Genomic DNA, 15100 nt, shown 5'->3' with positions numbered 1-15100 from the left:
GATTGCCTGTCTAAACTGTCTACGAATATTTAGTGATCTTAATTTTGTGTTATTATGTACATGGTCCGTGTGGATTTTATCAGTCTCTCTTTTTCCACTTTGTAGTATTTTACTGAGTTAACTAATTGATTAGGGTATACGCTGGAAAGTGCCTCGATAAAGTCACTCCAAGGATTTTTTTGCATCTCTCCATCATGTTTCTGTTGCTCATGTACTACTTTTTTTAAATTGCATATGTGAAATCGAATAAATTAAACTAAAAATCAACTGGAACAGTTCAATAAAAGTCATTCTTTCGAATAAGTGTATTTTCATCATTTATCCTCCTGCATGTTTTTCTGAGTGAGCCCGCAATTCCATGTAACACTTCTGGACTTGTATTTTGAAGCCCATGAGTTCATCTCTACCGGAAGCTGTACTCTTCACTGTTGCGAACGTCACACTGAACAAGATGGCGTCTGGTAGAAAGGTGTGTTAGCAGAGTCTCTGTTGTGTTTTTAAAGTGTGAACATGTCTAAAGTCCAAATGCTGAGATCGTTGGTGAAGCAGCGACTAACTGCGGCTGCTGAAGAGATATTTGGGCTGTTTGAAAGAACGATAGCAGAGTACGAGGAGGAACTTTGTCGATCAAAAGAGGAGAACGAGCGACAACGTAAACTACTGGACGCTGTGTCCAACCCTCAGCTTCGGTTACACAGAGCAGGTTTGTTCATTAAACATTACAAGTTCATTATTAATAATATAACTGCAGGTTTGTTCAATAAATATTCAATTTGTCGACGTTTATACGCCGCGTTAGCTTCTCTGATGTCGTTAGCTTCTCTGTTGTCGTTAGCTTCTCTGGTGTCCTTAGCTTCTGTGGTGTCGTTAGCTTTTCATTACCATTCTTAAATGATTATCATTGTTTATTTTCTTAACATATTTTGTATTGTTAATATGAATCAGCGAAGTTACTCCAGCTGTTAAACAAATGCAGTGTGGTATGAATGTACAATATGAACCTCTGAGATGTTGTAGAGTAGAAATATAAAGTAGCAGGAAATAGAAATACTCAAGTAAAGTACAGTTAGTTAGTTAGTTAGTTAGTTAGTTAGTTAGTTAGTTACAAATTTATTAAAGTGTCCTGCACACCAGGGTGCCCAGCCCGCACGGGCTTACAAGACACTCGCTTAAAATACACATATTACAATCCAAGACAGCCAAAAAAGGATACAGTCAATATACTCGGAATGCGGCTTACGGATACAGAGTTCTCCTTCGTAGCTGCCATGCCTTCTCCAAAAACTTACTTAAAGTAAACACTTCTTCCTTAAACAGCCAACATAATATAGAACATTCAGATATCCAAAACAAATCAGGATTCTTTACCTGTATCTTTTCAAATAAAATGTTTCTTAAACCATGATAAAGTGGACAATGAAACACAAAATGAAATTCATCCTCCACAACTCCTAGGTCACAAAGCACACACAATCGCTGTTCTTCAGGAATACCTTTATACCTACCTACCTCAACTGCCAAGGGTAAAACACCCGCTCTTAGTTGAGCACAGAGGGACCTCTGTCCTTTCTTTAAATTAAAAGAAACATAAGGTTCAGTGGAATACTCACTTTTAATCTGAATATAATTTCTCAGTTTTGCTTTTTTCCAAATATCCACCTTCCATTGCTGTTGGTGTAACAATGACAGTTTCTGTTTGACCACCTTTAAATTACACTGTAAATTATTCATAAATTGTGCATTTAAATCCAAGAGTGAATAAATTGAAGATATCTCTCTGATCCATGCATGGTTGTGTACTTAATTCCAATTAAATATACTTTTTGTTAACCTCTCCACTGGCAGTTGAGTTAGGCGGTTCCACAGCCTGATCATCTCACATCTCTGCCTTGCCAAACAACTTTCCCAACCTGTATCACCTTCAATAGCTAACTTAGTAGTGTACTTATGCACCCCAAGGAAGCACCTCAAAGCTCTATTCTGAATAATTTTGCATTCGGTAGCCTCCTCAGCGCCCCACACTCCTGCTGCATAAAAGTGGATAGAAGCAACCATAGAGTCATATAGTTTAGTGTAAGTAACAAAACCCAGATCAGGACATAGTTTCAGTTTACCTAGTATGGCACCCAGAGCTCTACCTGCTGAGTCTGCCAACATTTTCCTTCCCTCTGAAAAATTCATAAATTAATTGAAAATAAAGCCTAAATATTTATAAGAGGGGGTATAACTCAAATTCACTGACCCAAAAAGAAATCCATAGTTGCTCTGCTGCTCGTATTTCCTCCTGAAATGTATAATCTGTGTTTTTTCCCTATTGATTGCGAGTCTCCATTTACTACACCACCCCTCCATGATATTCAACATTTTCTGAAGATTAGACTCATTTTCGGCCACCAGGGCAATATCATCAGCATATAAAAGAATACTCAGATTAATATTTCCAATTGAAATTCCCAAATTTTCCTGCTTAATTTCCTGAGCCAGATCATTCACATATAAAGCAAACAGGGTGGGCGAGAGCACATCACCTTGCTTTACACCATAAGGTGTGGGAAACCAGCCAGTTCTACGATCATTTAACTGAATACAGGCGACTGGGGCTTTGTATAAAGCTTTAATGGCATTATAGAATTTACCATGAATGCCAGAGCAGAGTAACTTATACTCCAATAAGTCTCTGTGGATCCAATCGAATGCCTTTTTAAAATCAACAAAGCAAACAAATGTATTTTTACCCTCCTCTAATCTTGCTCTTATGACTGATGAAATAACAAAAATATGATCGATACAAGCTTTTTCTTTTCTAAAGCCATTCTGCTCATCCACCAACCCATTATTAAACTCCAAGTAATCAGTGAGTCTCTTATTTAAAACGCCAGAATAGAGCTTGTAAACCGTACTGGGCAAGCTGATTCCTCTATAGTTTAGGGGGACTCTGGGGTCTGCTGTTACTGATTTTGGGATGGGAATAATTATTGCTTTATCCCACATGGACGGTGTGATGCCAGTATTAAAACAAGTTTGAAATAAAGGATGTAACACAGTCAACAAGTTGGGGGATTTGAGCACCTCATTAGAGAGCTCCTCCACGCCCACTGCCTTTTTTACTTTGGCGCGATCTATAGCATCTTGCACCTCCATTAATGTAATTTCATTATTTAACATGTCACTGTGGTGATACACTGTATGTGAATTACACATCCTCCTTTCAAGATCACGTTTTAATTTACAAGTTTCCTTTAGAAATTGATCATTGAAAAGCACATCATTACTGCAAGCATAGAGGCTACTGTAGTCGTTCTCCCATTTTTTTAATACTTGTTCACTTTCAAAAGAAGATTCCCCGTTTTCCATTACTATTTCCAAAGGGATCAGCTTACTCTTTTGTGGCCCAAGTCTGTTTATTTCTCTCCAAAATAATTGAGGATTGCTAAATTGCATTTGCTCCAACTGTAGAGCTTGTCCTCTCCTAAAACGCCGCTTGAAAAATCGCAGTCTTCTATCAAAGAGTTTGACAGAGTTTAAATTCCTCATGCAAAATCCTCCTTCTACTGTCTTTACAGCTTAGAAACATTTTTTCTGCCTTTCGCAAATTATACCGTAATTCATTCAGTTCAGTGTTCCAAAAAAGTTGCTTAGTTCTGCGGTTCCTCTTCCTCACATAATTTCTACCTGTGCAGTATTTGTCTAGTTCACCATGCAAAATATCACAAAGTCTGCCATAACACTGATCTATATTATCCTGAGTTCTACTGCCATTTTGCAGTTGATTTATGATCCCAAAAAGGGCATTATGACACACCTCGGAACATAAAAAATTTACAGGGAGGTGTCTAAGCCTACTCCTTTTTATCCCCTGATTTAAGTCTACACTCTGCTTAGTAACTTCAGCTGCTTGAAAACGGACACAGAGCAGTGCATGATCAGGCAGTTTACTGCGCACATCCAACTGTTTAGTAGCTTCAGAGCCAACGCTTTCTACAAGTTGTGAAGGCATGTAAACTCTAAACTCAAGACAAGTTTTTAAATCGACCTGTGGTGTCACTATATAGTCTACCACAGCTTTACCTCTTACAGAAATAGATGTGAAATTATCCTGTTCTGGATTTAGTCTCCCATTGAGTACACAACATTTAGAGTTAACAGAGAGCTGAAGAGAAAAGAGTCTTATGGGGGTAGTTTGGTTTGTTTACATCAAATTCACCTTCCTACAAACATGGGTCTTTTCTTCAGGCCTTAAATGCAGGGCTTATTTTAAACTTTCTCTTGTTGTTACTTTCCCATCAGAACCCTTTAATTTAACCTGGGATGCAGCTAAATTCTTTATTTCCTGTTGCTTCAGAAATACAATTAAATTCATGTTGTTTTTTTTAAACTTCAACCCACCGCCCAAGAATTAGTTTCAATCAGGCTTTAAAACTCTGCATAGCACCGAGTCAGCTTTACTAAGAGTTTTTAATGACATCCTCCTGGCAAATGACTCTGGTGACCATGTAATTCTTGTTTTATTGGACCTAACAGCAGCTTTTGACACCGTGGACCACAATACTCTAGTGGCTCGGTTACGCCATCTAGTGGACATCTGTGGTACTGCACTGGAGTGGTTCATTTCTTATCTGGCTGTCAGAAGCATGAGTGTGAGCCTTGGAAACCCATGAGACTCTGCTTCTGTTTTAGTGTTTTACGGTTTGTTTTATTTATTGTTTTATTGTTTTTAAATTGTTTTAAAAACAATATTACAAATTACAGGGAGCCAGTGCAGAGAAGCTAAAACAGGAGAAATATGATCTTGTTACTTAGTTCCTGTTAGTACACGTGCCGCTGCATTCTGAATTAACTCAGAATGCAGGTCACAGCGAGACGTGGATGCTGCTCTGTAGGGCGCTCGATTTAAGTGCATTAACCGCGAGCAAGGGGTTAACAAGGGAGGAGCAGGGGGTCTTCTGGTGTTTGCCACCGGTGTGTTTTGGCCTTGACACAGCTGAGCGAACACTGTGAAGCTGTTTGATGCTTAGAGATCTGTAGAAGTTTGTAGTCTGAAGTTTGATGTCTGTAGTGTGTGTGTGTGTGTGTGTGTGTGTTTCCTGTTTCCTGCAGACGTCCAGCAGCTGTTGGTGGTTAAAGAAGAGGTTCCCCCTGAGCAGCAGGAGTGGAGCTCCAGTGTGGACCAGAAGGACCCAGAGCCTCCACACATTAAAGGGGAACAGGAGGAACTCTGGATCAGACAGGAGGGAGAGCAGCTTCAAGGGCTGGAGGAGGATGATGTCACCAAGTTCACATCCACTCCTGTCCCTGTGAAGAGTGAAGATGATGAAGAGAAACCTCAGTCCTCACAGCTTCATCAAAGACACACTGAACAGATGGAAACAGAAGCAGAGGGAGAGGACTGTGGAGGAGCAGAACCAGCCAGGAACTCAGATCCAGATAGACATTTACAACCTGAGACTGATGACAGTGATGATTGGACGGAGACCAGAGAGCCTCAGTCAGGTATCTGTCAAGTCACACATTTGCTAGTCTTAAGCAAGTCTCAAGTTTTAACCTTCAAGTGTCAAGCAAGTTGAGTCAAGTCATTTTTGTGTCTTAATTGGATAGAAATAAAAAGTCAGACTCTGTCGGTGTCTTCTGTAGAGAAGAGACAAACTCTCACTTCTGCCAGGGGGTTCTCATCTTACACAGCAAACAGCACCAGCAGGGCACTGTGGCTTGTTTGTATAGTGTTTGATTCCAGCCATTTTCCAGCCCAGCACAGCAGGGATTTGCATTTCCATTACAACAGGGCTACCTTCTTGATGTTGTGTCTAAAACTGATGATGGGTGGTCTCGAGCGAGGACGTTTTAAAGCAGTGGGCTGATCCACGGTTTAAGTTCCTGTTTTTTTGCTGCATGTGTTTTTCCACAGCAGGGCAGGTAGAAGAAGTTTACCTGTTGGAGGTGAGCTGTTTGTCTGCAGCTCTTCATCAACATCTCACTGTGGCTCTTTCTGCTTTTTCTCCTTCTCCCTGCCATGTTATTAGACTTGCCTTTATTGAAGAGAGGCTGCTAACAACGTTCCGCTTATTCAGTAACAACGCATTTAATGTCCTATAGATTTTCACAATAAAAGTCCCCTGTTAATTTGTTACGTATAAGCTTTTATTGTGAAGAACCAAAATAATATAATGTTGAGTTTTTGAGCAGCAACTTAATACAAATTCTTATCCAGCTGATAGATTCAAGATTCAAGAGAATTATTATCATGTACACAGCAAACGTAAAGGTGGTTACAGATAATGAAATTCTTACTTTAAGAGTTGCCTTGACACCACTAAAATACACACTCACTAAACTAAGATAATTAGAAATAAGTAATAATAAAAAAGAGAGCAAGTATTATGTACAGTCAGATTGTTGTGCAAATAGTATCAAATATTGTCACATTGTCCAATATGTATATGTACAGGTAATCACCGGCTAAGTCGTCTGATGGCTTGTGGATAGAAACTGTTTTTTTGTCTTGTTGTTCTTGCTTTCACACTTCTGTAGCGTCTGCCAGACGGCAGGTGTGTGAACAGTGTGTTTTGTGGGTGGGTGTGGTCCTTAATGATGCCGAGTGCCCTTTTTGTGACCCGGGTGTCGTAGATGTCCTGTAGTGGGGGCAGAGCTGCTCTGCAGATGAATTGTGCCGTTTTAATGACGCGCTGGAGCAGGGGCGTTTCTTGGGACTGAGAACATTGGGGGCTGAGCCCAGAACCTTATAGGGAAGTCTAGGGGATCCTACCTGGGAAAAAAGCTCTATGCTTTCTTGAGCCTTATTGCGTCTTGTCTACAGCCAAATACTGCCAACATGTACTTCAAAATGTGTCAAAATAAAATTATATTATATTGATAGAAACAGGATGATGCACTTATAGATAACACAGGAATTAAAGCCAAAAAAATAAATATTTTGTAAATATTTTGACTGAAGCCAAGTCATATTCCCCCTCAATTTTTAAAAAATGTTAGAGGTTACATGATTTGCCATTTTTAGTTTGCCTTTTTTTTTTAACACCAGACCATGTGAAAAAGTTGAGCGATGATGCCTACAGACTATATCAGGAGCCATATTTTCCCCAAAAAATACACATTACATGATTCAGTTTAATTTTTGGTATTTTATTTTTCTTTCCTCCCCTACTGTGTTGTGTTGCACCTCTGTCTCTGCTGCTCTTTTTTCTCCATCTGCTCATTCCTTCCATCCTGTGAATCTGCTGCCAGAAAAACAAAGAAATGTATACTGAATGACAACAGAACATATGCAGGCAAAATGAGATAGAGGTGCTCGGCAGCGCTCGTCAGCCCTTCGGAAGTCCTCGGGAGTTTTATTGTGAAAGCTCAGCTTTCACAATAAAAAGAAAAAGGCCAACACTTCAACCCACACAGCAACGTTAGAAGGACATAACAACAGTTACGTAGTTGTGTGCGGTATCTTTGCTAACTTATGTGAGAAAAATATCACTAAATTTATGTGTGGGAAAAATCGCCAGCCGTACCGAGCCTTCAGGTATTTTCAGCCCGCCTAAGAGCGTCTATCACCGGGGAGGACTGTCCCGCAGCTCCGCCGGCACGCCCCCCTAACACTACACGTTTCACATAATTTTGAAGGAATAAACAGAATTTAAATTATTCATTTACCTGTTTCTGGTAACGGCTCCCCGGAGACGTGAGCCTCAGCCGAGTCTGCCTCCTTGTTTTTGAAAAAACGTCTTATATCCATGATCTTTCGTGTTGTTGCTAAAACGTCTCCCTCCAGCGCGCCAACGGTTTAGATACCGGAAGAGCCTGGTGACGCGAGGCTATCAGCCAATAAAACACGGATGCTTCACGCAACCCCTCTCTCTGATTAACCAGTCTCAACGTCATCCTGTGTTGCATTCACTGAAAATGGAAAACTACAACTTCTTTAGTGGCTCGTTAATGTACAGTTATCATTATTTCTTCTGAAGTTGAATTATCCGGGGCTTAAGAAAAAACGTTCGGGGCTAAAGCCCCGGATGCCCAGGCCAGGTGACGCCACTGCGCTGGAGAGCCTTTCTGCCCTGAACTGTGCGTCTGTAAAAGTTGCAGAGGAGTTTGGAGGGTAGTCCAAATTTCCTCAGCTTCCTCAAGAAGAAGAAGAAGAAGAGTCTCTGTTGAGCCTTCTTGACGATCTGTTGTGTGTTGTGAGTCCAGGTGAGATCTTTGCTGATGTGCCAAGGAGTTTGAAGGTTTTCACTCTGTCCACCGAGCTAAGCTAGCTCGGCTAATCAGTCAAGTCGGACTTCTCGTCTTGTCTGGGTATACATGCAGAAGAGAAAATCGATTTCTGACCAAGTACGTCTGACTCCGTCTCGATAGGCGGTGCTGTGTTCTTTTAAATACAGTGCGTATTGAACTACTTCTGGTTGACCCGAAGAGGAAGCTGACAGTTGTTCAGAAACTTTTTAAAATAAATTGGTGTTACGCGTTTTCCTACCATCTATAAACTTCACAATGTTTAGCTTCTTTAGCTGTCGGACCATGAATGTAGTTTCCTCGTCTGTCCAGAAGTGCGTCTTCTGCTTCTCAGTTGCCATGGTGTTTGTTTGTTTTTCCGTGAGTTACTGCTATGTCATCTCCTTCTTCTTCCGGATGAAAGCCCGCAAAAGAAAAAGTGGCGCATGCAGAACGTCAAGTCGGACTAAACAGATACATGCAGCAATAGTTCGATTTTCAATCAAATTATCTAGGTGTGTTAGTCAAGTTACAGATAGCCCAATTTCAGTCGGACTAGGCTATTTACATGCATTTAAATGTCCAGTTTCAGTCGGACTAAACCAATAATTTGATTTTCTCAAGCTGCTTGTAAACGTACTGACTGTCGTTGTGCCTGATGTCCTGGTACCAACTCTGACTGCCTGGGGTCTGTTTGTAAGGAAGTCCAGGACCCAGCGGCAGAGGGGGGTTGTCAGTCCCAGGGTGAAGAGCTTGTCAGCCAGCCTGTCTGTGATGATTGTGTTGAAAGCTAAACTGTTGTCTATAAACAGCATTCGATCATAAGTGTTTTTGTGTTGGAGGTGTGAAAGGACTGTGTGAATGGCTGCATTAACGGTGTCGTCAGTGGAATGGTTCTGGCGATATGCAAATTGCAGTGGGTCCAGTGTATTTGGAATGACCTGTTTGATGTGTGACACGACTATTCTTTCAAAACACTTCACTACAATTGAGGTGAGTACTATGGGGCAATAGTCATTCAGACAGGTTATACTGTTTTTCTTGGGGCACTATTGTGGTGAACTTTAAGCATGTAGGCACAGATGACTGGGAGAGGGACAGATTGAAAATGTCTGTAAAGACCTCAGCCAGCTCTGAAGAGCAGACCCTCAGGACACGGCCGGGGATGTTGTCAGGGCCAGCTGCTTTCCATGGGTTAGCTCTTTTCAGAACTTAACATTGGTATCTCCTGAGCAGTGATCCAAAGTTATCCACAACATTCAAAGACATGCCCAGAGTGGTATACAAACGCCCCCCTAACATCAGACAAATTGTTGTAAAATCAGATCTTCTCCCCCAAAGACAAGAAACTTTTTTTCAGATGTGTTCCAGATGGAAATTACAGATGTGCAAGTTGCGCGCAGTATAAGTTCACCACGAAGAGCCACACTTTTACGCATCCCCTCACAGGGAAGCATTTTGACATTAAAGGCATTATCACGTGCGCCACTACTAATGTAGTATACTTGCTTATATGTCCATGTGGTTTGGGATATGTGGGGAAAACTAATCGAGCATTAAAAACACACATCGCAGAACACAGATGCAGCATACGCAATCAGGACTCCAAGAGTCCAGTGGCTATGCATTTTCTGCAGGCGAAACACAGCGTGGTATCTCTCACATACCAAGGAAATGAACACGTAAAACGTCCGAGACGTGGAGGAGACACAAACAGACTGTTGTTACAAAAAGAATCCTTTTGGATTTTTACATTGGACACCCTGTCCCCCAAAGGCATGAACGAGGATTTCCCCATTCATCATTTTCTGTAGTTGATAATTGTTAACACCTGATGTGATATATGTATTATATTTTAACCTGATGTTGCCTAATATATTTTTGATATAGTTATCATCATTGATCAATTGTGTATGTTTACAAGAGCCTAAGTATAATGTGTGTAAATATTTTTGTGAATGACTACCCAGGATTTATGACGTCACCAGTGGGTGTCTACATATATGGGTGAAAAACACATTACTTGTAAGATGATGAAGAGCTGACATGCTCGCAACGTTGTCTAACTAGTAAAGTTTTTTGCAGCATAAAGAGAGTATGTGGGCTTTCTCTCTTTTTTCTAAAGTTTTTTATTCAGCCGAGCTCCCAAACTAAGTGATGTGCGTATATTTCTACATTTTTTTTTTTTTTTTAGCTCTTTTCAGAACCTTAAACACCTCAGTTGCCGCGCCACTTTTACGCACACAGACACACAATCACAGAGTAAAGATGCCGCGGTGGAGACAGAGAGGTGAAGATAACTTGAGCTGATGACAACTACACTTGTTACTGTGCGTGCAATAAAACCTGCTCGAGGAAAAAGTCAATACTTTATCAATACAGGCGATCAGCAACATGTAAACATGTAGAAACGTGATATTTCAGTCTGCTCTGTCTGCAGGCTCTCATCCACCACCACCAATAATATGTTTTAAACAAGCACAGAGCGCCTTCCATCTAAGAACAAGTTGTTACTAATAAGCTGAAGCAACAACTGTTGATGTCAAAGGGTTTAGCTCAGTTTGTCTTGTATCTTAAAACTTAACGGTGGTGATGTGACCTGCAGGCAATGACTCATCTTCCAGTGAGATATTAAGTTTGTATTGTGACTTTGCTGTTTTAATATTACTGTTGCTGTTCCAGAAACAACATTTAATTATGAAATATTCAGTTTTATTCCTATTGTGAATTTTTTCTTTTTAAAAAAAATAATTCCTTGTAAATGTTACACGATTAGTTCTCTGAGAATCTCTTTCACATACTAGCAAAAATTGGTATTGCAGTCCCTCCAGAAAATTGCCATCTTGCGACTGCAATAATTAACGCAAATTAAACAAAAAGTCCTCAATATTGGCGGGGCTTGCAATTTTTCAAAAGTCCCGCAGTTTTTCCACATTTTTCCTGTATTTTACGGCTGACCGAAAGTCGTTGCAACTGCGACGTCATTTGAAACGTCATCAGACGCATCATCAAATGCGCTAATAGCATTGCAGTATGGAGAAACTCTCTGTATGGACATGGACATATGCAGACAATATGTGTTGAATTTATTGAGATGTTATGTTTACAGAAGATGTAGCTTACATGTTGTTTTACAGTCACACTGTCTGGTTTGAGGGCTACAGTATTCTCTGTATTTTTGCAACATTGTCGGAGTCCATGTTTTGAAACTAATTAAATAAAACTAAACAAAAGAACTGAAACATTTTCAGCTGTTTTTGTAATATTCAGTATGATTATTATAGCAAGTGATTACATAGACTCGCCACCAGACAATCAGAGATCTCCGCCTTCTGATAGTCTGGGGACACTCCTTTCTAAAGTGTCTTTAACACTCGAGAGAAAACGGCCGGCAACAAAGCAACGCCTCTTGCATTTTTGAAAAGGACATGCCCTCCCGGAAATGTGCACTCCCCCTTTTCCCATCCGCAAGGTAACAAACACACAGAGAGCTTGAAAATGAATGCTGAGAGATTTAACTCTGTTTTATCAAACATGTGCTCCGTCCACAAGATTGTGGAAATGAAGGACTTACAATGACTTTGTTTAAAAATTTTAACGCAGTCGGACTATGTTTACAAGCACAAGAGTTCAGCGAGCCACCGAAGGACCACCCTGCAGATTTACTATTGGTTCTGCAACGTAGGGAGTTTTTTTAAACTCTGAAATTGTATCCGCCCATCTAAACACAGAACCAGGGAGAAAGACATCAGTCTTTAGTTAAGCAAAGCGTCTCAACTGACTTGTGAGTCTAGTGATTACATGACTTATTTTTTGGAGGCAGTAGTTTACTTTTTTTTTTCTCCTGACTTTAAATTTTTGTCATTTCCTACAATTTTATCGCAATTTTTTGACAAAATTTGTCGCAAATTCAAGGTTTTTCTGTCACGAGATCCTGGAAGGACTGGTCTTGTAACTGAAAAATCTCCAGTCAAATCGATATTGGATCGAGACCCCTTGAATCGAAATCGGATCGTTTCAGGAAATCAGTGGCGATACCCAGTCCTAATCGGCTCTGCCTCACTCTCAAATTTGTACTGCAGTAGTACTTGAGTTGATGTACTAACAGCATCTTATTTACTCAGGCTGCCAGTAATCAAACATGACTCACAGCAAACTCTCGCATCCCATGGACAATCATTCTCACATAATTCATTTAGTTTGAGTAAATAAAGAGCCACACTGTAGCCTCCAGACATGACAAGAGTAACAGTACATGTTAATGATTGCTATGAAATTAAAGCTCACCTCAACCTTACTCACTCTGACACAGCTGAGTGAACACTGTGAAGCTGTTTGATGCTCAGAGATCTGTAGAAGTTCAATAAGGAGTTTTTGAGCTGTGATGTGAAAGAACGACACCATTTCTCTGTAACATCTGTGTGTGTGTGTGCATGTGTGTGTGTGTGTGTTTACTGTTTCCTGCAGACGTCCAGCAGCTGTCGGTGGTTCAAGAAGAGGTTCCCCCTGAGCAGCAGGAGTGGAGCTCCAGTGTGGTCCAGGAGGACCCAGAGCCTCCACACACAAAAGAGGAACAGGAGGAACTCTGGATCAGTCAGGAGGGAGAGCAGCTTCAAGGGCTGGAGGAGGATGATATCACCAAGTTCACATTCACTCCTGTCCCTGTGAAGAGTGAAGATGATGAAGAGAAACCTCAGTCCTCACAGCTTCATCAAAGACACACTGAACAGATGGAAACAGAAGCAGAGGGAGAGGACTGTGGAGGAGCAGAACCAGCCAGGAACTCAGATCCAGTTACGCATTTACAACCAGAGGCTGATGACAGTGATGATTGGACGGAGACCAGAGAACCTCAGTCAGGTTCAAACTCTCTGAGAAATGATCAAGTCTCTGTCAGTGATTTGATTGTTGGTGAGAAACGATTTAGCTGCTCTGAGTGTGGGAAAAGATTTGGTCACAGTAGAGATTTGAAGAAACACATGAGATCTCACACAGGAGAGAAACCATTTAGCTGTTCTGAATGTGGGAGAACATATGGTCGAAGTGCACATCTGAAGGTACACATGAGATCTCATACAGGAGAGAAACCATTTAGCTGCTGTGAGTGTGGGAAAAGATTTGGTTACAGTGGAGTGTTGAAGAATCACATGAAAACTCACACAGTAGAGAAACTATTTAGCTGCTCTGAGTGTGGGAAAAGATTTGGTTACAGTGTAGATTTGAAGAATCACATGAGAACTCACACAGGAGAGAAACCATTTAGCTGCTCTGTGTGTGGGAAAAGCTTTTGTTACAGTAGAGATCTAAAGGTACACATGAGGTCTCATACAGGAGAGAAACCATTTAGCTGTTCTGAGTGTGGGAAAAGATTTGGTCACAGGGGAGATTTGAAAAAACACATGAGAACTCACACAGGAGAGAAATTATTTAGCTGCTCTGAGTGTGGGAAAACATATGGTCGAAGTGAACATCTGAAGGTTCACATGAGATCTCATACAGGAGAGAAACCATTTAGCTGTTCTGAGTGTGGGAAAAAATTTGTTCACAGTGGAGATTTGAAGAAACACATAAGGACTCACACAGGAGAGAAACTATTTAGCTGCTCTGAGTGCGGGAAAAGCTTTAGTCAAAGTGGAGATCTAAAGAGACACATCAGATCTCATACAGGAGAGAAACCATTCAGCTGCACTGAGTGTGGGAAGAGATTTGGTAAAAATGGAAATCTGAAGGTACACATGAGATGTCATACAGGAGAGAAACAGTTTAGCTGCTCTGAGTGTGGGAAGAGATTTGGTCTAAATGGAAATCTAAAAAGACACATGAGATGTCATACAGGAGAGAAACAATTTAGCTGATCTGAATGTGGGAAATCATTTATACAAAATGGATATTTACATACACACATGAAAATTCATGAGGGAGAAAAGTGATTCAGCTGTTCAGTCTGAAAAAAAAATCTATTTGGTATAAGATTTTAAAAAGACTCATGACTGACATAGACCCAAACAGTTATGTTTGTATGTTATAAAATGTATGTATTTACTTACTTACTTACTGACCAATATCAGTCTTGTACAGCCAGGGGGAGTATTTCCCCCCTGACAGCCAAGCTGGGTCAAAACCTGTTATCCGGTGGTGACTGGACTTTTGCTGCTTGTCAGGGCAGGGCATGTAGCACTGTGGCTCTTTGCTGTACTTGGATCCAGAGCAGGAGAGCTACTCTGGCTGCTAAATTGTAAAACTGATTTGAACATAGTTTTCTTTTAAGAAATTTGTACAAAATCGCTCATAATTATGTGAATGAAGAGAAAATAATTTTTCAGACATTTATGTAAATTTATAAAAAAAATAAAATGTAAACATCGCTGAGTGATCTTCATGACTCAGTCTTCATTGGGAATTGTGTGCTATCAGCTTTACTCTCCCAGCTTGGAGAAGCAGAAAAGAGAACAGGCATGGTTAGGTCGGTTCCAAAAGTCACACAAAAACACAAACTAACTGTCCAATCGAAGGGCAGCTGAAGACCAGAGAGTCATTGTGTTCTGTGAGGTGAAATTACTGATTCTTTCAGTGGAGTCTGGTTGCTTTTAAGAGAGCATCATGTAACTGCATCAGTAAAGGGCTCTCTGACAGCATGGTTAGGTCTTGAAAATCTCCATCGTGTTTCCATGGAGACCGAGAGGTGACATGCATATGTTATTTTTTTTACACGTGCACGCGTTTTATTGAAATGAGCACGCCTTTTATAACCCTGAAGTCATCTCTACCGGAATCTGTACTCTTTATTGCTGCGAACGTCACACTGTTTGAACAAGACGGCGTGACAGCACAAGTGCGACTTACTACGGCCGTGCACTGTGGAACGCCGAATGGACCAAAACGTCTA

The 15100-nt window shown here is 40.8% G+C and overlaps 1 protein-coding gene across 1 annotated transcript; it reads left to right on the top strand.

The window, feature by feature from the left end:
• The first annotated feature begins 443 nt into the window (after positions 1–443).
• LOC117245939 (uncharacterized) lies at positions 444–14576 on the top strand. Its single transcript, XM_033609562.2, has 3 exons — positions 444–703; positions 5098–5490; positions 12682–14576. Exons 1-3 carry the CDS (start codon positions 511–513, stop codon positions 14067–14069), a joined length of 1974 nt encoding a protein of 657 aa, XP_033465453.2. The 5' UTR covers positions 444–510; the 3' UTR covers positions 14070–14576.
• The last annotated feature ends 524 nt before the right edge of the window (positions 14577–15100 follow it).

The sequence above is a fragment of the Epinephelus lanceolatus genome, chromosome 22 (assembly GCF_041903045.1).
Source record: "Epinephelus lanceolatus isolate andai-2023 chromosome 22, ASM4190304v1, whole genome shotgun sequence".
NCBI lineage: Eukaryota > Metazoa > Chordata > Actinopteri > Perciformes > Serranidae > Epinephelus > Epinephelus lanceolatus.
Note: the sequence above shows the minus strand (reverse complement) of the source record. Positions and strands in the feature narration are given on the sequence as shown.

Coding starts and splice junctions, on each gene's coding strand:
- LOC117245939 (XM_033609562.2), top strand. CDS start 511: ATGTCTAAAGTCCAAATGCTGAGATCGTTGGTGAAGCAGCGACTAACT. Junction 704..5,097: donor GCTTCGGTTACACAGAGCAG/GTTTGTTCATTA, acceptor TGTTTCCTGCAG/ACGTCCAGCAGCTGTTGGTG. Junction 5,491..12,681: donor GACCAGAGAGCCTCAGTCAG/GTATCTGTCAAG, acceptor TGTTTCCTGCAG/ACGTCCAGCAGCTGTCGGTG.